This window comes from Vigna unguiculata, chromosome 10, assembly GCF_037176805.1.
Source record: "Vigna unguiculata cultivar grain cowpea cultivar isolate G323 ecotype 2 chromosome 10, ASM3717680v1, whole genome shotgun sequence".
Taxonomy (NCBI): Eukaryota; Viridiplantae; Streptophyta; class Magnoliopsida; order Fabales; family Fabaceae; genus Vigna; species Vigna unguiculata.
This window is the reverse complement of record NC_140801.1, coordinates 43,532,866-43,556,566: the sequence shown is the minus strand read 5'-3', so window position 1 is coordinate 43,556,566 and position 23,701 is coordinate 43,532,866. Positions and strand designations below refer to the sequence as shown.

At 31.1% G+C, this 23,701-nt stretch overlaps 2 protein-coding genes and 1 pseudogene across 4 annotated transcripts; 1 reads left to right on the top strand and 2 right to left on the bottom strand.

Moving 5' to 3' along the window:
- The first annotated feature begins 3,008 nt into the window (after positions 1-3,008).
- Positions 3,009-3,875, top strand: LOC114167600 (pectinesterase inhibitor 9 pseudogene; annotated as a pseudogene).
- A 2,247-nt stretch (positions 3,876-6,122) lies between these two features.
- MAP1A (methionine aminopeptidase 1A) lies at positions 6,123-11,791 on the bottom strand. Its single transcript, XM_028052653.2, has 16 exons — positions 11,649-11,791; positions 11,174-11,224; positions 10,669-10,839; positions 10,372-10,447; positions 10,214-10,261; positions 10,060-10,104; positions 9,590-9,689; positions 8,795-8,846; positions 8,670-8,711; positions 8,394-8,455; positions 8,208-8,306; positions 7,653-7,726; positions 7,474-7,543; positions 7,072-7,137; positions 6,904-6,992; positions 6,123-6,417 (listed from the first exon to the last, which is right to left on the bottom strand). Exons 1-16 carry the CDS (start codon positions 11,717-11,719, stop codon positions 6,340-6,342), a joined length of 1,194 nt encoding a protein of 397 aa, XP_027908454.2. The 5' UTR covers positions 11,720-11,791; the 3' UTR covers positions 6,123-6,339.
- Positions 11,792-14,053: 2,262 nt separating this feature from the next.
- LOC114165045 (methionine aminopeptidase 1A-like) lies at positions 14,054-21,928 on the bottom strand. Of its 3 annotated transcripts, none has more exons than XM_028049676.2 (16): positions 21,746-21,928; positions 21,260-21,310; positions 19,996-20,166; positions 19,695-19,770; positions 19,521-19,568; positions 19,392-19,436; positions 18,858-18,957; positions 17,350-17,401; positions 17,226-17,267; positions 16,959-17,020; positions 16,773-16,871; positions 16,258-16,331; positions 16,068-16,137; positions 15,254-15,319; positions 15,082-15,170; positions 14,054-14,368 (listed from the first exon to the last, which is right to left on the bottom strand). In XM_028049676.2, the coding sequence occupies exons 1-16, from the start codon at positions 21,814-21,816 to the stop codon at positions 14,291-14,293; spliced, it is 1,194 nt and encodes a 397-aa protein (XP_027905477.1). In that variant the 5' UTR covers positions 21,817-21,928; the 3' UTR covers positions 14,054-14,290. The 3 variants fall into 3 exon arrangements, with proteins under 3 accessions (XP_027905477.1, XP_085524281.1, XP_027905478.1); XM_085668155.1 differs by having other exon boundaries at positions 21,273-21,310; positions 21,746-21,904; XM_028049677.2 differs by having other exon boundaries at positions 19,996-20,159; positions 21,746-21,903.
- Positions 21,929-23,701: the final 1,773 nt, after the last annotated feature.

The window sequence follows — 23,701 nt, the reverse complement described above, 5'->3', positions numbered from 1 at the left end:
AAGCACGTTGTATAAAACGTTGCCATCATATTTCATGCTTTAAAAGGGTGAACAAATCAATCATGGGAGCATACAAACATTTAAACAATTGTGTTGTCAATCTCGCTCAAGCTAAGGAGCTCTCGCTCAGGCAACAGTGTCTCTCGCTCAAGCGAAAAGCTTTCGCTTAAGCGAGATTTAAAACAGAGAGTACTTCGAGTTCTCGCTCAAGCTAGCCCATCTCGCTCAAGCGAGAGGCCTTCGCTCAGGCGAGCACTCAAAACTAAAGGGGGCGAGTTACTGCCATGCTCGCTTAGGCGAGAGCTTCCCGTTTGGGCGAGAAACAGCTCGCTTAGGCGAGCATAGCCGATCTCACCTGCTCTCACGCATGTAAAGCCAAAAATTCATCCATAAACAATACACAAATTATTTTCACACCATCAAAAGCACATCAAATCATTAATAGCACCCAACAGAACCAAAACAGACACATTATTTATAAAAGCATAAAAAAATCCTAGCTTCCCTTACCTGGAAAGAGCTAGCCAAAAGACTCGTATACCCAAACAGTGAGCACCACAGCTCTGGGAACAACTTACTAAGCTGGAAAAAAATGGTAGAACAGAGGAAAACAAGGTTACCAAAAGGGACCCTTGTTGGAACCAAGACAACAATGCTAGAAAAATGGAAGTACGAGATGAGGGATAACTTACGTGAAGAAGGAATGAGTTTGAACTAGCTTGACCATGGTGGTACTGAGCCCTAGCAGAGTTTATGTGAAGAGGAAAGGTAAGAGTGAGAGCACTGATTTTAACAAGTGAGTGCAGAATGAAGGACCTTGACTGCTTTAGGGACCTTAACACCCTATAGACCAGTCTTTAGACCCAACTGATTAGGATGGACCTTTAAAAATAAGGACAGAAAATAAAGTAGGTCTTACACGTTGAGTTGGTAAGATGAGTGCAAACTCTAACATATTCATGGAGTTAACTTCTCTTTTTATAATATATTAAAAGTCAAATGAATATATTTTGTAGCATTTAAATTGTAAATTTAAATTAAAACTAAAAACTCTGAAGTTAAAAGAAATAATTACTGTCAAATAAAATAGGAATATGTGAATTAATAAAATTGAATAAAAATAAATTTATGTGATGGGTTCTAACAACTGCGATTTTCCCACTCTCATTACAAAATTAATTTATGTTTAAATCAATTTTAACTGATTGATTCTTAAAAATGGAAAAAATTACCCAAACAATCCTAAATATTATTTTACTTACTTTCTCTCTCTCTATATATGTAATCAAATTGTGTAATCATTGTAATCATTTATACGTTTTTCTTCCCCCAATATGATAAGACATCAAACATGTGTTAAGTATAAGGCTGGTTTTTTTTTCTCTGCTGTTCAAGATTTGAATCATTATTACGTATGGAATTGCAATGATACAAATGAATCACTTCAATATTTTATCTAAAATGAAAATAATATATTTATCCCGCAGTGAATATTAGAAAAGGAAAATAACATATCTTGTCTAAAATGAAAAAGAACATCCTAATGAAGATTGCAAAATGGGAAACAGAACATTTTCTACACAACAAGAAAGAGGTAAATGACTTCAAATTAGTTATCTCCACATGAATGAGTGAGTATATATAAATTATGATTAGTTAAGACCTAATTCTTTTGTACCAATAACTTCTCGTAGAATATTTCATCAAGTTAAGCTTAACTAGTTTTTAACATTATAATCCTTAATCTCTGTTTTGAAATATTTCTATAATATTCGTACTTACATTTCCAGTGACCATTGTCGCCTTCATTAGAGTTTCTAAAGTGAAGAGTTAGTATTTAAGGAATAAAGTTATTCACTACTATTAGTGTTCATAGAACATGCATGAAAAATTAAATTTTATATATTGGTAATCGGCTATGTAATAAAGTAATAATAAATTTCTTTCAACCTTAATAGATAAATTTTTATTGGACAAAAGTAGCATCTCCATTTGCAAATTCATGTTTAGTTGAAAATCAAACCCTAAACTTAATAAAGGAACATAAGTATATAGAATTACTTGTGCTAACATATTTTTGTTCAATATTGACTTCTATTAAACTATATATTAACTTAAAATCATTCATTTATTATATTATATGACGGGTAAAGTAATTAAGATTGTCGAAGAAAAACCAAATCATGTAAAACAATTTAAATTTTCTTGAGTCTTAGATACGTAAGAAATTTGAATCTATTAGGATACATAATGATTATTAAAAACTCTCACCTTTGAACTTATTAACACCATAAATCTAGTAGAATCCCAAAACAAAATCCTATGCATAATTACCCTCAATTTCTATTTAATTATTTAATTATCCAATAACTAACCATATAATGAAGCATCATCATAGTTTTAGTTATCCAAAATTGTAAGCATAATTATGTTTTTCTTACTTCTTAATCTTCTAAATCACATGTCTTCTATTATTCCACTTCTTTTCCAAGGGACATAGAACCGCAAGTGTAGCCTTAAAAAGTTGCATGTTGCACATTGATATATCCCTACTCATTCAAGTTTCATATTAATTTTTCCTTGCTAATTAAGCATCATATATGTTTCATATCCCTTTTCACTTGCCACTTGCCATGGAATTCTTAAGATCTTCAATCAAAAAAAGTCTAACCCTAATTTTAAACGTGTAATCACTAAAGTTTGAACAACATATTTACTTCACATACCACCGCCCTCAATCATTTAAGAAAACCAAGTTTCTTAAACTAGGTTTTACGCCAAACAAGGTATATATTTTCTTGATTACATTTATGCCAAGAATGTCTTACTATCCACACATAAGATAACAAAACATAATGTAATGAATGCTAGTTTTATCATCTTTGATTTTTCATTTGACCGACCAGCAAGATTTATAATTTTATTTAAATCCTATATACACATGTGATGTGTTGTGAAGAACTCTATATAAGCACCACACCCCATTGCCATTTTCATCAACCAAAAATCTTAGACCTTTCAAATCTCTCTTCTATTAACCTAAAAAGCTTCACTTGAAACCTAACTTTGACATGGCACAACTCAACCTCACATTTTTTCTTGTGATCTTCCTCTCTCTCTTCTTCTCATTTCTTGCCACCCCAGTTGAGCCATCATCATTGACAAGTCACAGAAACCCTAACCCTAAAACAATGACCTACATAGAGTCCTCTTGCAAAGGCACCCTCTACCCTAATCTCTGCATGCGTTGTCTTTCCCAATATGCAAAATCCCCCTTAAATGGCCCACAACACTTGGCTCAACATGCCTTATCAGTGAGCCTCTCTAGGGCACTGCACACAAAAGGGTATCTTCTGAAAGTGGCAAAGGAGCTTCAAGCCATCAAGAGCAACAAAAAAGAGTACCTAACAGTGCAAGATTGTGTGAACCAAATCAGTGATAGTGTGGAACAAATTAGCCAGGCCATGAAAGAACTTCGTAGCTTCAACAAACATGATTCAAACATGAATGATAAGATGTTGTGGCACATAAGCAATGTTGAGACATGGGTGAGCACAGCTTTGACAGATGCTAGTAGTTGTGTGTACTCTTTTCCTGGGAACAGAATGAGTAAGAGAGTTGCTGCTATTAAGGTTAAGGCTAAGAATGTTGCAGAAGTTACAAGTAATGCTCTTTTCTTGTTCCATAGATATGCATCTACCTACCAGAAAGCCACAATGAACACCAATAATTCATAACTTGGAACCTAACTTGGTTTAGCTTGTTACCACCCATTGTTGTTCATATGTATATGACACATGTTTTTTTTTGGGTGGGTTATGATTCCTGTTACTTTTGGTGTAATCATGATATATATTGAAAAATTAATTTTATATATATTGCGTTATTAGCAATTTGTTATTGATTATAAGCAAATTATGTGTTCATATCAAAATGAGTTTAATTTTTATTTAGTGTTAGTTTAAAAAAACATTAGCATATTGTCCAAGAAGACACTTATGACTTATAATATTTATAGAAGTCTAAATTGTAATTTGCGATTTGACAAGTAAAAAAGAAAACTAGCTTGATATTAATGATAACTTTTTGCAATAGCTATATTAATAAAAGAAATTAATAATGTGATTAATTATTGTCTAGAATACAAAATATTTGTATTATTATTAATATTAATATATTTAGAAATTTTCAATTGAACACTTACTGAAATTTATATTTTATTGAATGTTTAAAATATCTTTTTATTTTTGTGTGAGTACTCTATCGTTTAATTTTGGCAACCATGGTCGTCATTTTTTTCTTCTTATATCCAATTTGTTCATCAGAGAAGACTTTCATCTTCGATCTCTTTAAACGCCCATCAACTTGTTTTCGGAAAGAGATGATTGAGTTAAGGTGATTAAAAATTAGGTAAATAAAAATATTTTAAACATTTAATATAACAAAACATTTTGATGGAGACTCAATTGGAAATATTAATATTTATAAGATAATTAAAACTTTTCATTACTATAAAATTATTTTAGGAATAGTTTACTAAATCTATATAAGGAAATGTAATGTTAAGGAAAACAAAAATTGCAATGAAAGGAAAGTTATTCTTAACGTAAGAATGGGAACATAAATAACATGTTGACGTCTACTTAAACATAGGCATGTAAATTATGACAGAATTATAATTAATTTTGATTACCAACTAAATTTTCCTAAGTGAAACGCAAACGAAATCAACTATGTTTTCTGAAAAACTAGAGAAAACCAAACTATTTTCTTTTTCTGTTTATAATTTATTTTCAATATTTTTTTAACTTAGAACAATTTGAATTTGGTAGAGCACACTTTACTCTGGTCACTTATATATCTAGAATTGCATTAGTTTATTACATTGTAGTAATTATTTACAAAAATAGTTTTTGAAAACACTCCTTAAATATAAAATCACTTGATAACTTTTTTTAATGAAATATAATGTAAGTAAGAACAATGACGCCAAATATTTGGTTAGTTATTACTTTGTTACTTTTATGTTACGGTAGGAAGCTTTCTTTCTCCTAATTTAACTGACCTGTTTTTGTGCATAGGTTGACCACTTTTATCCATATATATATATTTCTCGTTTCAGATCAAAAGACAATAACAAAAACAAGTTGTCAAAATGCAATATCTTATACTTGTCAACCTAGTATCATTATTTTCAATAAGAAAAGTAAAAACATCCATCGATATTTCTATTAAATTTGTCTCGGTGTAGAAATTATAATATTTGTGCCTCCTTTGAAAAAAATTCACAAAGTGAATAGCTGCCATTGAAATATACTGTTCCGTTAACATCAACACTCAGAAAAGTATAAAAATATAAAGATTTAAATATACCAATTTCCTAAATTCGAAATCTATAATATTTAAAGTCTGTCTGTTTAACATTTAGATTTACTCTCCATATAAACTTTAGATGCGCTTCAAAGAATCAAGAATCATCTTTTATGTAAATTAAAAATCATCTTTTACGTAAATAGATATCCATCGATACGATTATAATTTTACCTACGTGTTAACAGAATGAATATCAAAATATATATATATATATATATATATATATATCCAAAAATACTTATACTCACTATATTTTAATTTAAATTAAAAAAAATAAAAAAATATAATTAAAATATTAACATATTAATTTTTAACAAATTATTTTTAATCAATTAATTTAAAAAAACATCTGTTACTAAATAAATTATCATTCAATACTATTTAAATAAATTATTTAAATTTTATTTTAAATTTATAAATATTATATATTATATTTTATTTAAATTTATGATTAAATATGTTATTAAATATTTAAACAAAAATTGTATATATCAAGTACTTATAGATATATCTGAATATTAAAAACAAAAAATACCCGAACGAATATGAAAACGGATATTTATCACAGGATATGAAAAAACTACTGGGCATACACTGCCCATCCAATTAACATCCCTGGATAAAATTGATTATCATATAAATAATGAAAATGTTGCAATGTTGCAAGAAAGATAGTACGTAAAGAAGACATCGACCCAAAATTGTGATAATTAAGACCTGGTGCTCAAAACTTGGCTAAAACATTAGTATTGAAAGGACAAAAGGCAAAATTGTTGATTTAATTTTCTTCGATTACATAACTATATCCTTAAATTAATTTTAACCTAAACTCAACTGAATTTTGCTTTTGTTTCTTTTTGTATACCTTACAAACACAATCCCAAAAGAGCCAACCAGAGAAAGAGCAAAGAAATTCTGCCTATATTCAGACACCGTGAGCATCTATCCTCATATTGATTCACCCAATTATGAATTTAGCCAAGGAAAAACATTGGGTGATGTCTCCAACCTCCCTGTTAAAACTTCAACACCCGTATCTGTCACCTAATTATGATGAAAACCATGAACTATGTTAAATGGGTGCAATCAGCTAAAATCATGAACGAGTACCAAATTTCAAATTACTAATTCACAATTAAAATAAAGAAACCACCATGGCTTTAAATCCCATTGTAATTAAAATATAGGATTGCAAAGGCTTAGTTAGAATTCAGATTATAAGTTTGAACCCACATTGTACCAAAAAAATTAAACCTACAAATGTTTACTCTCTGGTATCTTAATAGTTTGCAAAGGCTTAGTCTTGCATGTTTGTATCACATCAATATCATTAACATTATAAATAAAGATAAGAAACTAAAGAACTAGTGGTTACTGAAAACTCCAACCAAAATTTAAAATTTCGATAAGTTTCTCTAATTTATTATCACCTTTCAGCTCATCAAGACCGTGTTTTACACAGCATGACAAAATGAAGAAAATAGCTAGAATATTGTAATAGGACTCAGAAAAAAACATAAATGGACTTACCAAGAGAGTGTGCTCAAATTGAGCACTTCGTTTACCATCAGCTGTAACAGCAGTCCATCCATCAGGCCACATACGATCACGCCAGACACCTATTTGAAAATAATATTAGAAGTGTTGCATTTATCAATCAGATATCTATTTAAGCGATTTTAGGATGTGTAAGCATACCAGCATTGATCATTGGTTCAATTGTAAAGGTTTGTCCAGCCTTCATCACACCAACTGCTTTATTTCCTGTTAAGTGGTTAAGGTGTATACATTCTACATTTTCTCTTTCTAGCTTTGTTCTTTTTTGGAAGGGATAGAAAAGCTGGAGATTCACATTGGATGTTTCTAACAAGTAATGTTATGTAGATGATTGTCAATAGAAAGTGAATGTCTAACATCTATAGAACAATTTCTAGGTTTACAAGCCGTTTTATATGCCTAAGAAAACCATTGGTCACTTTATATTAAAATAAATATGCATACTGTGCTGAATGATAAGATCAAACATCAGAGGATGCAAAAGGTAATTTCCAAAAAATGCATTTCAATACCCTGCAGTGCTTAAAATCTAAGGAAGGATACTAGCATAATGAGGAATGTTTGGTGCACAGTGGAAGAGCTCTCCAATTCCATGACCACAGTATGATTTTACCTAAGGGGCCATGAGCAAAATATTAATAACAGAAGATAAGAATTTACTATAGTGAACTAATAACAATAAATAGATTCAGAAAATAAAGCACCAAAAAGTAAAACATTACCACTGAGAAGCCAGACATTGAAGCATGGCGATTAATAACTTCCCCAATTTCACGGAATCTTATCCCAGGTTTAACTAAATTAAGCCAAAAAAGAAGAATCAGGATCCCATAGTTTAAATTACTAAAATATTATATATACACATTTTAATTCTACAAGTATTTCAAACCAAAAAAACACTATAACCCGAATGCAAAATGCATACTTGTATGATCATCCGTAAACATCAATTATTAATACTTTCCAATACATACTTTTCTACAACATACCGAGTAGTTCATATGATATGATCCACCACTTACTCCACATGTTATGATGTCCTAATTTAATATTTTAATGATAGGATGCTTTATTACATTAAAAATTGGGATTTAAGAGAACGACCAAATCAACAGTTTTAAGACCAAATATGTAGTTTTATTTATGAATAATAAAATTTAAGTTACACATCAGACATAAGACAAACAAGAAATCCATGTATGTTTCAAAAATTGAATTATATCTGAAACTTAAACAAGAGACAGAAACTTTAGAATTGATATCAAATGGATATATACCAATGGATATTGCCTTCTCCAAGCATTCATAAGTGCATTTTACTAGTTGGCGAGACTCTTCATCCACATTTCCTACAAAGTATGTTTCATTGAGATCACCTGCATAACAATAAATAAAATTGTTCAATAATCGATTTATGAACTTCAAGGGAAGCTTGTGAAACATATATATGCTAAGCAACTTACCGTGAACACCTTTATAGTACACAGTGACATCAACATTTACAATGTCACCATCCTCAAGCTTCCTGCACAATTACTATATTATAAAGAGAATCTCTAAAGTTTAATCTTATCATGCCTCAGTCAGTGGCCCTTACACTGATCAAGTGTCAAGTACCAAAACGAAGCACCAATCAGGAAAGTTGGTTTACAATAATTACAGCCGCATGTAAAACTGAATACTGGCAACAAAGGAAAACCATAGTATAGATAGATTAGAAAGGCAACAGAACACTCTACCTCGCATCAGGAATTCCATGGCATATTATTTCATTAACTGACCTGTTAGATAGTGCAAATTTCACTCTTAAAACATACCTAGACAATATGAGAAAAATATGACATTACAGAAGAAAAGTACCTACGTGCAGCAAGATTTAGGAAAGAAATGGTAATTGAGAGGCGATGGATATCCTCCTGCAAAGGTAAAAAGTAAAAAAGAAAATATCATCACCAATCACCATCTGTAATGAACAAAACACAATGACGTCAAGAAACTCAAGGAACCATTTGGAAACAGAATTACAACTAGGTTCGGAAGCCTACTCTCAGTGTAATGTTCATCACTTTTCCAGGACTATGAATTTCTGGTAACCAGAGGTATCGGGCACCTATTTTCTATGAAAGTGAATATCTTTTTACTATAAAAGATTATTGTACTGAACACTATAACAAAAAGGGGGAAAGGGGCAAGAAGCAATTCTGCCAAAGTTTTACACAGCATTAAAGAGATATCTCTCTGCATTCTACTGTAAATGATTATATCCCTAAATAACAGAAAATACAAACTCAACACTAACCAGCTAGAGTAATGCCAACATTATCTATACGAGAAAATAAAATGAACATACATAAGGGAAATCTGAAATTATAAAAATTAGAAGACCTGACACATATAATTTAGGTATTGCAATATTCCTATGTGTATAGATGTTTTAAAAAAGAAAACGCAAAAGAAATTACAAATAGATACTATGAGTATTTGATTTGTCAGTGCAGTGTTTGACATGGATATGTCAAATGTGGGTATGCCACACAGAAGACTGTTAATTTGAAGTATCTTAGCTTCATTCATTGATCGATAAACTTACTAAGACTAAATAACTAAAGCTGGTAAAAATTTTGAAGTGTGTTAAAAAAAATCTAGTTAAAATTAGCACCTGCAGCAATAGTTGCTTCATGAACAACTCTATCAATCTCATCAGTCGTCACACCAGGCTTAATAATACGAGCAGCTGCATCCAACACCTCCCTCGCAATCTACAAAGTACAAATCAATTCACCGTAATGCGACCCTAAAGTTTATACTCACACAATAGAAAATAAACAACTATTTAAAAGATCTTCCATCACCAAAGTTTCCTCACATTAAACAGCTCAATTTGTTATTCAATTCAAAACGTGATTTTTTAAGTATTTTTAATATTTTCTAACATTTTCTAACAAATATAAAAAAAAATCAGAAAAAAGTCATCCTACTATCCAGTATCCTGCTATCCCATTTTAAGATATGAGAGTCTGCTGTTCTGCACCACTATCTGTGATTTATAGCTATGATAGAGATGGCAGACGGGTAAAAATATCTTCCTTTTAGAGAATATACAGAGGCAAAGAGTAGCAAGGAACTTACCCGACAAGTTTCCCTCATTCTCTCAATTTGATCTGGAGTTTTAACCTACATATTAATACAAGTTAGAATGTAAAATAAAAATAATAAAAAAATGTCCAATTTGATCTTTCATTTCATAATAAATCATCTACTCGTGTATTGCAAAACTATTCACCTCAACAGTATGCTGCAGAGCACTATTGGGCTCGATTTTGGGGATTCCCTAGAACCAATAGAAATAAAAACGATTCAGAACCAATGGACCCTCCTCTAAGTAATCAAAAGATAACTTCCAACAGTATTTAAATAAATAAGTTAAACCGGATAACTTACATCATCAGCCCAATCAGGTTTATCAATTTGACCTGGGACAATCCGTTTACTAGAAATGGGATATGGCCGCAGTGATCTTGCAAGAGCAAAAGTTAAATTTTGGTTACAACAAAATAAACAAGTTAACATTAAGCTCAAAAAAGAAGAATTAATGAAAAGAAGAACAATGAACAATCAAAAAAGGCCTCTGAAATGAAAAACCAGGAAATATCATTACTGATAATTAACACAAGATCTTGTATTGATTAAATTGTGGGGATTTGAAAGGTTTGAGTATGAAGATATTCAAAGCCCTACCCAGTCCAATCGAAGTAAGGAAGCTTTGGCGTTCGAGCCTGCCCTCTCTTCATACAATATAGCCAACCTTCACCAACTGAGCCTGAATTTTGTGTGTCAGGTGAGGATAGTTTTGCCTTAAGATGCACTGATTTGTGCGAGCTCCATGAAGACTTGAAACATTCCTGAGAGCTGTCAAAAGATATCAAAACTGGCTCAAGTATAAAGAATATAAAGACTGAGAAATAAATTTCAGCAATAGTAAGTATTTAGTAATTCACTGATCTCTCATTAGCAAACATGCTCAACCCCAATTTCTACATGGTTCCATTTGGAGCAACAATGGAATCCCTTTCCCTAAATCTCCAAAGCTTGATAACTAAATCAATCTTCTATGGATATTAAATCAGATCAAACACAACTTTTTATATTTACACCGGTACAAACACACTACCCATCATGACAACATAAAAACAAAGGATTTCGAAATGCAAATATAACAGGTAAAGTAGGGAGAGTCACAAACCAGAAGGCAGAACCTTCACGAGGAAGCTTCAATTCCATGCATTTTGGGCACCTGAGGAAAAAATGAAAAAAAAAAGTAAATTAAAAATATCCCCTTTCACGTTTTATCTATCATCATCGTACCAAACCATAATCACTCAATGGCAACATCACCTTAAACAACCAAAAGATTTTTTTTTTCTCACCACTCAATTGATCAAAGTCACCAGCATATCAATGCAACACTATTGAGTGAAGGAAAAAATAAAAAATTACAAGCCTCCCGCCGCAGCAAGAAAAACAACTTGTGCTAAAACCAAAAAACCCTCTTTTAATCAAAGCCAAAAGCTAACACCTTGTCACATATCAATTACAAAAACATACAATCCAAAACAAAAATAAATTAGAGAAAAAGTGTGGCCACAGTAATTGTTACTAGTGAGCAGCAATAGACCAGAGAGAGATAAAGAGATATAAAAATAGAGAAGAAAGAGTACTGAAGATTGGCGGGTTTTCCACAGTTAGCGCAAGAGAGGGTGTTTTCCGGCACATCAGATTCACCAGCCATCGATTGCAAATAGCTGAAAGTTAGGGTTGCTGAGGAAGGAACAGAAAGTAGAACAATCTACCGAAGAAAGAGGAAAACATTTTATAACTTCGTGTTGGTCAAGCAAAAGTCTGTCTTCCAATTTGGGCCTGGCCCGTTCTGTTTTGCTACTACACGTATTTGAGAATTTCTTTCTGCATCCCCATATTTTCTTCCTGCACCTCCATATTTTTTTAAATTCTAGTTACACCCTTGTAATTATAGTTCTGGATTATGCAATCTGTAGATCTTTCGGATTATACAATCCGTAATATAACTGTGTTAGGGATTGTATAATCCGAAAATGTATAATATAATTTTGCATTAGGAATTATACAATCTAGAATGCATATAGATTGTGGAATCTAAAACTTATATTTTACGTTTTTCATTGTAGATTCTCATCTTTTTCCTTACACTTCATGTTGTGATTTTTTTATTTGTTTTAATTGAAACTTATTGAGGGTGGAGATGGAGAAAAAATATGAGATGGAAGTGGTGGTGAATATCAAGATGAAAATTAAGGTCGGAGAAGATGGGGTGAAGCTAGAGGTGGAAAAAGAAGATAAGGTGGAGCTAGAAGAAAGTATGGAGGTGTTGTGGGGAGGAGGAGAGAAGAAAAGGACAAACTTGACTTTTTATCTTACTTATGAGGTATAGTCAAAAAATATGGGGGTGCAGCAAGAAATTTCCTGTGTATTGACCTTCCGCTATTTCTTCATGCACTTCCCTTGTTTCTTCTTGCACCCCCTATAAAACCCATAGTCCTAAATTATCTTATATTAAAAAGGTTAAAATTACCTTATACCACTCTTTCAAAATATTAAATATATTTTTAGTTCTTACAGTGTGAGATTGATTTTTGTTTTTGTTTTAGTGATGGGTTTGATCTTTAAATTATAAAAACGAATGGACATAGTTCATGTTACTTAAAGGTGTTAAAAATTTGTTGATGTTGCAAACGATACTCCATGCTGACATTTCTACTATTGATATGTGTATTTTCTAATACATTTTTCATCTTCTTCTTAATCTTCCTCATCTTCTTTGTTGAAAGGGGGAGTTGTAGATCTCCTAAGTCTTTGATTTTTTTTATAATGTTAATCTACTAACTAAGTCTAGATAAGTAAATTGAGTTTAGATAATGTTTTAAGCCAAGCAAAATGTCTTAAAGTAAAATTAAGCATAGCATAATCAATTAAGACTAGATTTGGCGCAAAAAAGATTAATTTCAATATACATATTTGTCATTGAGTTGTATTAATTGATTAGCTCCGTACTCTAATCCATTAAAAACAAAACACATTTACAAGTTTTTGAAAGTTGAAGAACATTAATTGATTAAGTTATTTTCATAATTGATTAATATCATTAGTGAACAGAATTGCAAACCAGCTTCATTCACGTTTCAAAAACATGTCTTTAAAATTTAAGCACTAGATTACTAAGATAGAAGAGTTCTTGCGTTTTGGCAATGGGGTTATCTTGTAACAACTACTTTTCACGTGTACTCATTTATTTTATTTTCTGCATTTCCAAATTCCCTATTTTGTTATCACTATGTTGGTGATAGTATTTATGGAATTGTGTATAACATGGTCTTGATAAGTTATCAAGTTCTTGATATTTTAGAATTTTGAATTCTTAAGGTGCAATTATAATCTTGGGAACTTTTTCTTATAATGGAAATCTTCTAACTAACAGCTAAGGTTGCTTATAAAAAAAACTTAATGTAAATTTGTTAGAATCAATCCAGTATATATGTGGATGTTTTCTTTTAACTATCTCTTTCCCATATATCTTGTAATTTACAAAAATCCCATTTCAGAGCATCAACAAAGAACTTTGTTAATTGATTCAAGAATTGGTAAAACCTTTTTCAAATATTAAAAAGAATAATTTTTAAAGAAAACCAATATTAAATATCAAATAATTGTTAAAGACTAAAAAATATTAATGTTAATAATATTTTTGCAGTTGATATTTATTAATGTTATTTTTTGGCAAAAGTTCTTCAAAAAAATTTCATTAAAAAATTGCAATATTTTTTAATTTATGTTAAACAATATTATTTTCAAGTTATAAAATACTACATTAATCTAGATCCAAGTAAAATTGTGTTGGATCAAGTTTATATTTGAAGTAAAATTAGATTTTATTTGAAGTGAGTCCATTCACTAAAAAAAAGTTCACGATGATCCACATACTTTTACAATTCTATTTGCCGATCCTAACATCTGAACTAGAGATACTGTATAAAATCATTTAACTACAATGTTTATGAGATAAGAAAAGAAACAACGAACACAACAAGCATAAGTCAAAATTGTTACAATTGATCTTTTCTTAAATTGCACAAAAATGTCATTGATCACACTTTTCACCTCAACTCAATTAAATTTTGCTTATGTTTTATTTACTTTTATCTTTTTCATAACTTACAAACATGATACCCAAAAAAGGAAACCACAGAAACAGCAAATAAATGCTGCCCAGTTAATTTATGGTAATTTTAGAAAATGGCAACATCTGTCTCCATATTGATTCACCCAATTATGAATTCAGCCAAGGAAAAACATTGGGTGATGTCTGTAATCTCCCTGTTAAAACTTCAACACCAGTATCTGTCACCTGATTATGATGAAAAATATGAACCATGTTAAATAGGCACAATCATCTAAAAATAGTCATGATCTACTAATGCACACTCAAGAGTATAAGTAAATTTCAATTCACTAAATCACTAACCAAAACAAATATAAACATAGTGGCCACAGTTTTGTAGCTCTATACAATAGACGCATGATTAAATTAGTGGTGAATGATTTGGACAATATGCATGAGATTATACGGTTAAACTTACATTATACGAAAATAACAAATTTAAACTAACATCACACCAACACACTCTACTCTCTGATATTTTTCAAAGGCTTAGTCCAAAGCATATCATGGAAGTTTCATTTGTTTCACACCAAAATTAATAGAGGTGAGGAAGTAAATAGCTAATTGTTACCGCATCTTTCTCTTGAAAAGCTCGTCCAAAATTATAACTATGATCATTTTCTCTCGTTTATTATTACTTTTCAGCACATCAAGACCGTGTTTTACTGGGGACGGATTCAGTGACTTTACTTAACTTTAGTTAATTTTCATGTATGGAATGATCAACTTCAATTTAAAAAAAATATATATATAAAAGAAACCAATTCAAAATTGAGTAAAATTAACTAAAGTTATGTTACTTTTCCGGAAAAGTCATTGAATCCTTTCTCTGTTTTACTTGGCAAGTCATTATGCAGAAAATAACCAGACTTTAATATGGAGAAAACAGGAGGACTAACCAGAAGAGTATGCTCAAATTGAGCACTTCGTTTACCATCGGCTGTAACATCAGTCCATCCATCAGGCCACATTCTATCACGCCAGACACCTATTTGAAAATAATAATGGAGCTGTCACACGTATTCATCAAAATCATATCTATAGAAGAAATTTTATAAATTATAAGTATACCAGCATTGATCATTGGTTCAATTGTAAAGGTCTGTCCAGCCTTCATCACACCAACTGCTTTATTTCCTGACAGTGGCTAAGGAGTATACATTCCACAAGTTTTCTTTCCACTTCCTAGCAATCTTTGTTCTTTATTGGTAGAGATAAAAAACAAAAAGGTGCACATTGCTTGTTGCTTGGTATTTATGGTATTTATAACAGGGTTGTCAAATAGAAAGTGAATGACTACATAGAATGATTCTCAACTGGTGACATCACGTTAGAAGAAAAGTACACACTGCAAAATCATTCTTGACAGATTGTGGAGTCCAGATTCTCTATTAGATTTTTTTGTGTTGTCCTCGACTGAGTATTAACAATACATTGATGTTGATACTTTAAAAATCTTTTTTATATATTTTAAAACATCAAAATCAGTGTCCATAGTGTATTTTGAAGTCATAACAGAGGAATAGTACAGAAAAACCCAGCAGAGAATCCAAGTTCCAGATTGTGGTATACTACTACTCAAGATGTTTCAGAAGTTGGTTCCATCCTGGAACAATGCAGGAAAGTTCTTAGACTAATTGAAACTTTAAGGTCAAGTTTTTAGGGAGAGAAGCCAATAGGGTAGCTCATGCTCTTGCTAAAGCTTCCTTAACTTATGCTAGTTCCACTATTTTTTAATACATTCCAAGTTGTACTGCTTCTTTCATTATCAATGCTATGAGTTAAGTTTGTTCCTGTAAAAAAAACTTATATACTGTGCTGAATATCATTTCCAAATATTTTTTTTACAATACCCTTCAGTGCTTAAAAGACTAAGGAAGGATACTTGCATAATGAGGAATGTTTGGTGCGCAATGGAAGAGCTCTCCAATTCCATGACCACAATATGATCTTGCCTAACGGGTCCAAGGGAAAAATAATAGGGAACAGATGATTAGCATAATAGCATCAACTATATTGAAGGAATAATGATAAACAGATTAAGAAAACTAAAGAACCAATAAGTTAAAAATTACCACTGAGAAGCCAGACATTGAAGCATGACGACTAATAACTTCACCAATCTCCCGGAATCGTACCCCAGGTTTAACTGAATTTGATTGCAGAAGAAGAATTAGGATCCGATATTTCAGTTTCTTAAAAAATATTATATACATTTTAATTATATGAAGTATTTTAAACATCGAAAACACAATATAATCCAAATGCATTCTTGTATAGTATGGTAATTTGTAGACATCAATTATCAACATTTCAATACATGTTTACAACATAATAAGTAGCTAATATGATATGATTCATGTTAGTTATTCAACATGTCCTTCTGTCCTTAATTTATATTTTTAATGTTTAAATGATTTATAACCTTAAAATATGGAAATTAAGAGATAGGACCAAATCAACAATTTAAAGACTAAATTTGTAGTTTGAGTTATGAATTCATACTGAACCTTTAAGGTACTCGTCAAACAAAAGACAAACAAGAGATCCAAGACAGAAACTTCAGAATTGAAATCATATGAATATATACCGATGGATATTGCCTTCTCCAGGCACTCATATGTGCATTTTACTAATTGGCAAGACTCTTCATTAACGTTTCCCACAAAGTATGTTTCATTGAGATCAGCTGCACAACAACCCACAAAATTAACCAGTTCTTGACTATGAACTTCAAAAGGGAAACTGTGAAGCATATATAAGCTAATCAACTTACCATGAACACCTTTATAGTACACAGAGACATCAACATTTACAATGTCACCATCCTCAAGCTTCCTGCACAATTACTATATTATAAAGAGGAGTTCTAAAGTTGCTTTAGTATTATCATGCCTCAGTGAGTCACAGATCAAGTACCCAGGCAACGAAGCATCAGTTGAGGAAGTTGGTTTATAATAATTACAGCCACAAATAAAATTGACAACTAGCAACAACGAAAAACCATAATATGAATAGACTAAAAAGGCACAGAACAGTTTACCTTGCGTCAGGAATTCCATGGCAGATTACTTCATTAACCGACCTGTTGGATAGTGCAAATTTAATTTCTTAAAATATACATAGACAATGACAAAAATATGACATTACAGAAGAAAAGTACCTACGTGCAGCAAGATTTAGGGAAGAAGTTGTAATTGAGAGGTGATGGATACCCTCCTGCAAAGGTAAAAGGTAAAAGGTAAAAAAATAAATATCATCACCAGCGACTATCTGTAATAACCAAATGACACTCACATCAAGAAACTCACGCAACCAATTGGAAACATAGTTATAAAGTTGGGAAGCGTACTTTCTAATGCTCATGGCCTTTTTAGAACTTCTCGTTTCTGGTAAGCAGAAATTAAATTTCTTTTTCTTATAAAAAATGCTTGTTGTGATTTAAACAACAAAAGTGGGAGAAAAAAAGAAAGCAATCCTTTCAAAGTTCTACATTACATGCACCAGTTTGTTGGGTTATCACGAGGAGAAAAACCGGGAAGATTCAACAGCAGTGGACTATGAGCATTCCGTATAAGAGAGACAAAAAAATCACTTTCAACCCAAAACCTTAAGACAATGAATTTATGAGTCTTCTTTTTTATATGTTACTCATTTCTATTCAATGTGAGACCAAACTCACACTTAGAATCTTAACAAAAGTAATTATAACACCAGATAACAGAGGATACATGCTCAACACTCACCAGCTGCAGTAATGCCAAACCTTCTATACAAGAACCATACAAAAATTCATAATAGAAGTTGGCCCACTATACCCAATTTTCGGGCATGACAAAACAACTTTTATTATGGATTTCTTTTATTGTTTATATAATGTACACTATATACATATAAATTCTCAAAATTTATAAAAATTACTCTAAATTAATAACATCTATAATTAATAATAAAAAGTCATAGTGTCTTAAACAGAACATAAAAGTAAACACCAACAAAAGCTAAATACCAATTCCCTAGGTTGGAATTATCAGTCATCTTCTTCTAAATCCAAGCCTTCTTCATCATTTTCACAATTTTAACATCTATAGATTTCAATTTTGGCAATTAAAAGCCCAAAACTAGCCTCCATAAAAATCCTAATGACTTTATTTTAACACATTTTTTTGGAATCAACACAAAGTGCCACTATTCAGCCATCTATTGGATCCAGTACAGCAGCCCTGTAGCCAGCAGGGACTGCTCTGCACCACTACATCACTGTGACACACTATTTAAAACCCTAATGTAAACATAATTAAATGTCACAAACTTGTATAGTAGCCATCGAGAAGTTTATATTTTGGACAAATAATAGCTTTTGAAAAAGAAAAAAATTATTTTCCCAAAAAAATCCATCCCAAACTTTTATTTATTTTAGGTATTATGATATACCTATTTGTATAAAGGTTTCGAAAATAAAATGTAAAAGATATTGTAGAATAGCTAGTAGGAATATTTGATTGTGAAGGGTTTGAAATAGACATACATAAAAAAATGGGTAAGCCACAGAGAAGGCTACTACTAAGCTGAAGTATCCGAGCCTCATTGATTGATAAACTTACTAAAACTCAATAAATAAAAAATTGGCAAGACTTGAAGTGTTGCAAAAGGAAACTCAATAAAAATTTAGCACCTGCAGCAATAGTTGCCTCATGAACAACTCTATCAATCTCATCAGTCGTCACACCAGGCTGAATAATCCTAGCAGCTGCATCCAACACCTCCCTTGCAATCTATAAAGTACAAATCAATTCACCCATAATTAGAGGCTAAAGTCTACACCAAAACAAAAATAGAAAATAAACAACTATTTAAAAGACCTTTCATCTCTGAAAGTTTTCTCAAGTTTAACAGTTTCTGAATTTGTCATCATTCAATTCAAAACTCATTATTTTCAAAATAAAAAAAAAAAAATATATATATATATATATATATATATATTTTTTTTTTTTGAGCATTGGTATATGCATAGTATTAGTTATTTAATGTATGTAAAAATATCAGAAAAAGCAGTCATCCTACAATCCACCATCCTGCTATCCCATTCTCTGGGCCAGCAGCTCTGCACCGTTATCCTGGATTCATAACTATGATTGAGATGGCAGAGTAGTAAAAACAACTTATATATAAGAGAATCTACAGAGACAAAGAGTAGCAAGTAGCTTACATGACAAGTTTCCCTCATTCTCTCGATTTGATCTGGAGTTTTGACCTACAGATTAGTATGAGTTAGAAAGTAGAATAAAAAGAATAAAGACAATTTTTGGACCTATTCATGTATTTTAAAATTACCCACCTCAACGGTATACTGCAGAACACTATTGGGCTCAATTTTTGGAATTCCCTAGAAGTTAAACACAGAAGAAATATAAAGAATTCAGCAACCAATGGACCCTCCCTGTATTTAAGCAAAATGAATTAAATAAGAGAAGGCACAAAGCATTAAATAGGAAGAACTCGGATAACTTACATCATCAGCCCAATCAGGTTTATCAATATGATCTGGGACAATCCGTTTACTAGAAATGGGAGATGGCCGCAGCGATCTTGCAAGAGAAAAAAATTAAATTTTGGTTTCAACAAATAAACAAGCAATTAGCAGTAAGCTTGAAAGAGAAGAATTAATGAAAAGGGGGGGAACAATGAAAATCACAAAAGGCCTCTGAGTGAAAAATTGTGAAATAGCACTACTAATAATGAACACAACATCTTGTATTAATTAAATTGTGGGGATTTGAAAGTTTAGAGTATGAAGATGTTCAAAGCCTTACCCAGTCCAATCAAAGTAAGGAAGCTTCTGTGTCCGAGCCTGCCCACTCTTCAAACAATATAACCAACCTTCACTGAGTGAGCCTGAATTTTGTGTGTCAGGTGAGGATAGTTTTGCCTTCAGATGCACTGATTTGTGCGAGCTCCATGAAGACTTGAAACATTCCTGAGAGCTGTCAAAAGGTTATCAAAATTGGCTCAAGTATGAAGGATATGAAGACTACGAGAAGTAAATTTCAGGGTGATTCGGTAACAGTGATTAACTATTGATTCACTGTTCTCTCATTAGAACCGTGGTCAACCTCAACTTCTTCTACATGACTCCATCGGAGCAACAATTTCATCCCCTACACCAAATTGACAATCCCTTATGGCGACTGAGATTTTGTGCACTGACACTATAAGAGAGAGAGAGAGACAGAGAATAATGAGGGGAAGATGGGTTGATATCAATTTCCCTACATTCTTCTCAGACTCTATTTATTGGTTGTTCCCTATCATTTTCCCTTCACCATTGTAATTGGTTACTATACCTTCTCCTACTTCATACGCTAGAAGTTTATTATAGCTCTATAACACAGATACCTATTACTTTGTATTCTTACCACTGGAAGTCATGAATTTTGAGTAAGTTTTAACATTTTTGAGAATTGATATGCATATATAAACTAAAAAAAAAAAAAATCAGAATGGCAGCTATTCCACTAATGGTATTTCAAACACTAATGGCATTTTATGGTAAACATAGAGTACTGGTAGTCTATTCCATAAAGATCATGGAGACAAACAGCATTCAGGAACCAGAATGGCCAATTTACTCTTAGGATATATTTAAAGAACTGCATTCTTGTGAAAAAAGTATCCCAAAAAACAACCTCACAACTCTCCTAAAATTACTTTCAAAAGACTAGCATTATGCACACCCTGTCTTAGTGATTATATAATTATATATCTGTCCACTGAGATTAAATTCATGTTTGGTTTAACATGTCTCCGAACAGTGGTTCCACATCAAGCCATGGCTACTATAACAGTGAATTTGGTCCCATGTTTTGGATATGGTTTCTCACGTTTACAGAAAAACTATAGCTTCCACATGATTTCTCGCTTTTCAACAGTTGTCCAAAGACGGTAAATTTGATTTGGGACGAAAATATAACAATCACAAATTAAAGACGCCGGTACAAACACACAGTCCATCATGACAACTAGAAATAAAAAAAGGTTTCAAAATGAAAAAATGCAGGCAAAGTAATAATCACAAACCAGAAGGCAGAACCTGCACGAGGAAGCTTCAATTCCATGCATTTTGGGCACCTGAAGAAAAAAAAATGGAAAAGTAAATTAAACTTATCAATAGATTGTTCCTACAACGTTATCATACCAAACCACAATCACCCAATTGCAAGACCATCATAACAAACTTGAAAAGTCAATCTTTCAGCACCCAATTGACCGAAACCACCGGCACTTAAATGCAACACATTTGGGTACTGTAAAATTGAAAACATCAAAATAACAAGTTGCCAGCAGCAGCAGCTACAATACAACTTGAGCTGAAACCATGACAACCCTATTTGATCGTACAAAACGCTTAGTCCTTACCACACATGTCAAATACAAAAAATAAAAAATAAAAACAGAAACTGGCAACCCGAAAACAAAACAAATTAAAAAAACAAAAAAAGTGGGATCATAGTTATTGTGACTTGTTGTGAGCATCTATAGGACACGGCAGAGAAGAAAGAGTACTGAAGATTGGCGGGTTTGGCACAGTTAACACAAAAGAGGTTGTTTTCGGGCACATCAGATTCACCGGCCATTGATTGCAAACAGGTGAAAGCGGAGATGACAGACGGAGGAAGAGAGAGAGAGTAGACAGTTTATGACTTCGTGTTGGTCAAGCAATGTTCGAATCTTAATCATGGAACAAAATTTTCAAAAAGCAACACCTTTCTCAAAGACATTTCAAACCTTTTGAAAATTTGATATTTTAATTACTAAACAAATGTTTCGAAAGAAAATAATAATATTTATTTGTATAATGTTTTTTCTTATATAATATTTATAGAATGATTCCTAAATTTTCTTTTTGTCATTTTCGCATCTGTAAATAAAATTCTGCTAAATATGTAATTGGAATTTCATTGTCAAGTGATAATGTTGTAATTTTCTCATTGTTAAGTCATTATGTGATAATTAGAATCTCTTTGTTAAATGATATACGATACCGACATTAGAACATACCACTCACATAATATGACATTTACAGATAAATTTTGTATTAAAATGAAAAAAAATATTATAGAAATCATACATTTAATATAAAACTATTTTACAAATTAATATTTATTATTTTTATAATATTTTAAAAATATTATGTTATTTATATCCTATAAAAAATATTTATAACTTCTTTCTATTTACACTTAATTTACATTAATTAAAAATGTTACTGTTATTCTTGAATTAAAAAAATGAAGAATTGCAATTTCTGAATCGATAAAACTTAACAAAAATGGTAAATGTTTGGTCTCAAATCATTGAAGTTTTATGATGGTAATTTTGCATTTTCTTAAGTGTATTATTCATTATGAAGGTGAAGCTCTAAGTATGATTGGAGAACTACATTTATGTATATGGTACATAAGTTATTCCATGTAAGTTCTTTCCTTTCAAAATTTCAATTGTAATTTTGTCTAAAGTTATAATGTTATAATTAAAAAAATATTCATATGTTTACATATGTACACAGTGGTTTATGATTCAAGAAAAAGCTTACACGCATTATTTCAACTATATAAGTTCTACTTAATGTTATTATTCATAAAAATTTCTTATTTTTAATCTGTACACAACTTCCTATGATTATGATTTAGGGTAATTTAAAAAGGAAAAAAAATATAATGTGTTGTTCTCCAATCATATTTAAAATTTAAAATAATCTTAAATGTCGTTTTCAATCATATCTAACAAAATTTAAATATGATTCAAGTATAATAGTTACAATAAGAATGAAATTATATTTAAGCTTGATACAGTTCATAATACATTTTAAAAGTTTTTCAATAAACTTTTAATATAAAGGTAGATAATTGTGTTTGAACATTTATCTTCTTGAATAGAAAGAGCTGTATTTAACTCTCAATTTTAATTTTTGGCCTATAGAGGTAAGTGTTACATACTTTTTTTTTTATTGCAATTTTACCTTTTAAATGTCCCAGTAAAATAACCATTTCAGCATCATTTTGAAAATATTTTTTAAAATTTTGAATTCCATAAGTTTCATGATTTTCTATAGTTCAATTTCTCTCTTTTCTTGTTTTGCTTCAATGTGGTTAGATTCATGCCTTATAAGTTGGATTAGTTCATAAATAGGAAAATTCAAGAAGGGTAAACCTTACTATGTTTTAATTATTAAGTTTTTTGTATTCCTAAAGATCTTTGGATAGAGTCCTTTAAAGGTTTACAAGACTATTTGAGACTTTTCTTGTTTTGCTAATTATCTTCCGGTGATAAAATGAAAATTTGATTCTTGAAATGAAATTGAACTATTAACAATGGTTTTTTTTTTTTTTTGAATGAATATTTTGTAATATGTTGAAAAATTGATTGAAACTAAAATTGTAGGTTTATTAGAAACGTGAATATATACGAGTTGGTTGGATTATTTAAAGTCTTGCACTGTGTTCACTCGAGGGAAAGTAT

Coding starts and splice junctions, on each gene's coding strand:
- LOC114165045 (XM_028049676.2), bottom strand. CDS start 21,816: ATGGCCGGTGAATCTGATGTGCCCGAAAACAACCTCTTTTGTGTTAAC. Junction 16,332..16,772: donor GGAGAAGGCAATATCCATCG/GTATATATTCAT, acceptor AATCAAATTCAG/TTAAACCTGGGGTACGATTC. Junction 16,138..16,257: donor CAATGTCTGGCTTCTCAGTG/GTAATTTTTAAC, acceptor TGGACCCGTTAG/GCAAGATCATATTGTGGTCA.
- MAP1A (XM_028052653.2), bottom strand. CDS start 11,719: ATGGCTGGTGAATCTGATGTGCCGGAAAACACCCTCTCTTGCGCTAAC. Junction 10,840..11,173: donor CGTGAAGGTTCTGCCTTCTG/GTTTGTGACTCT, acceptor ATCTTTTGACAG/CTCTCAGGAATGTTTCAAGT. Junction 10,262..10,371: donor AACCTGATTGGGCTGATGAT/GTAAGTTATCCG, acceptor TATTGGTTCTAG/GGAATCCCCAAAATCGAGCC.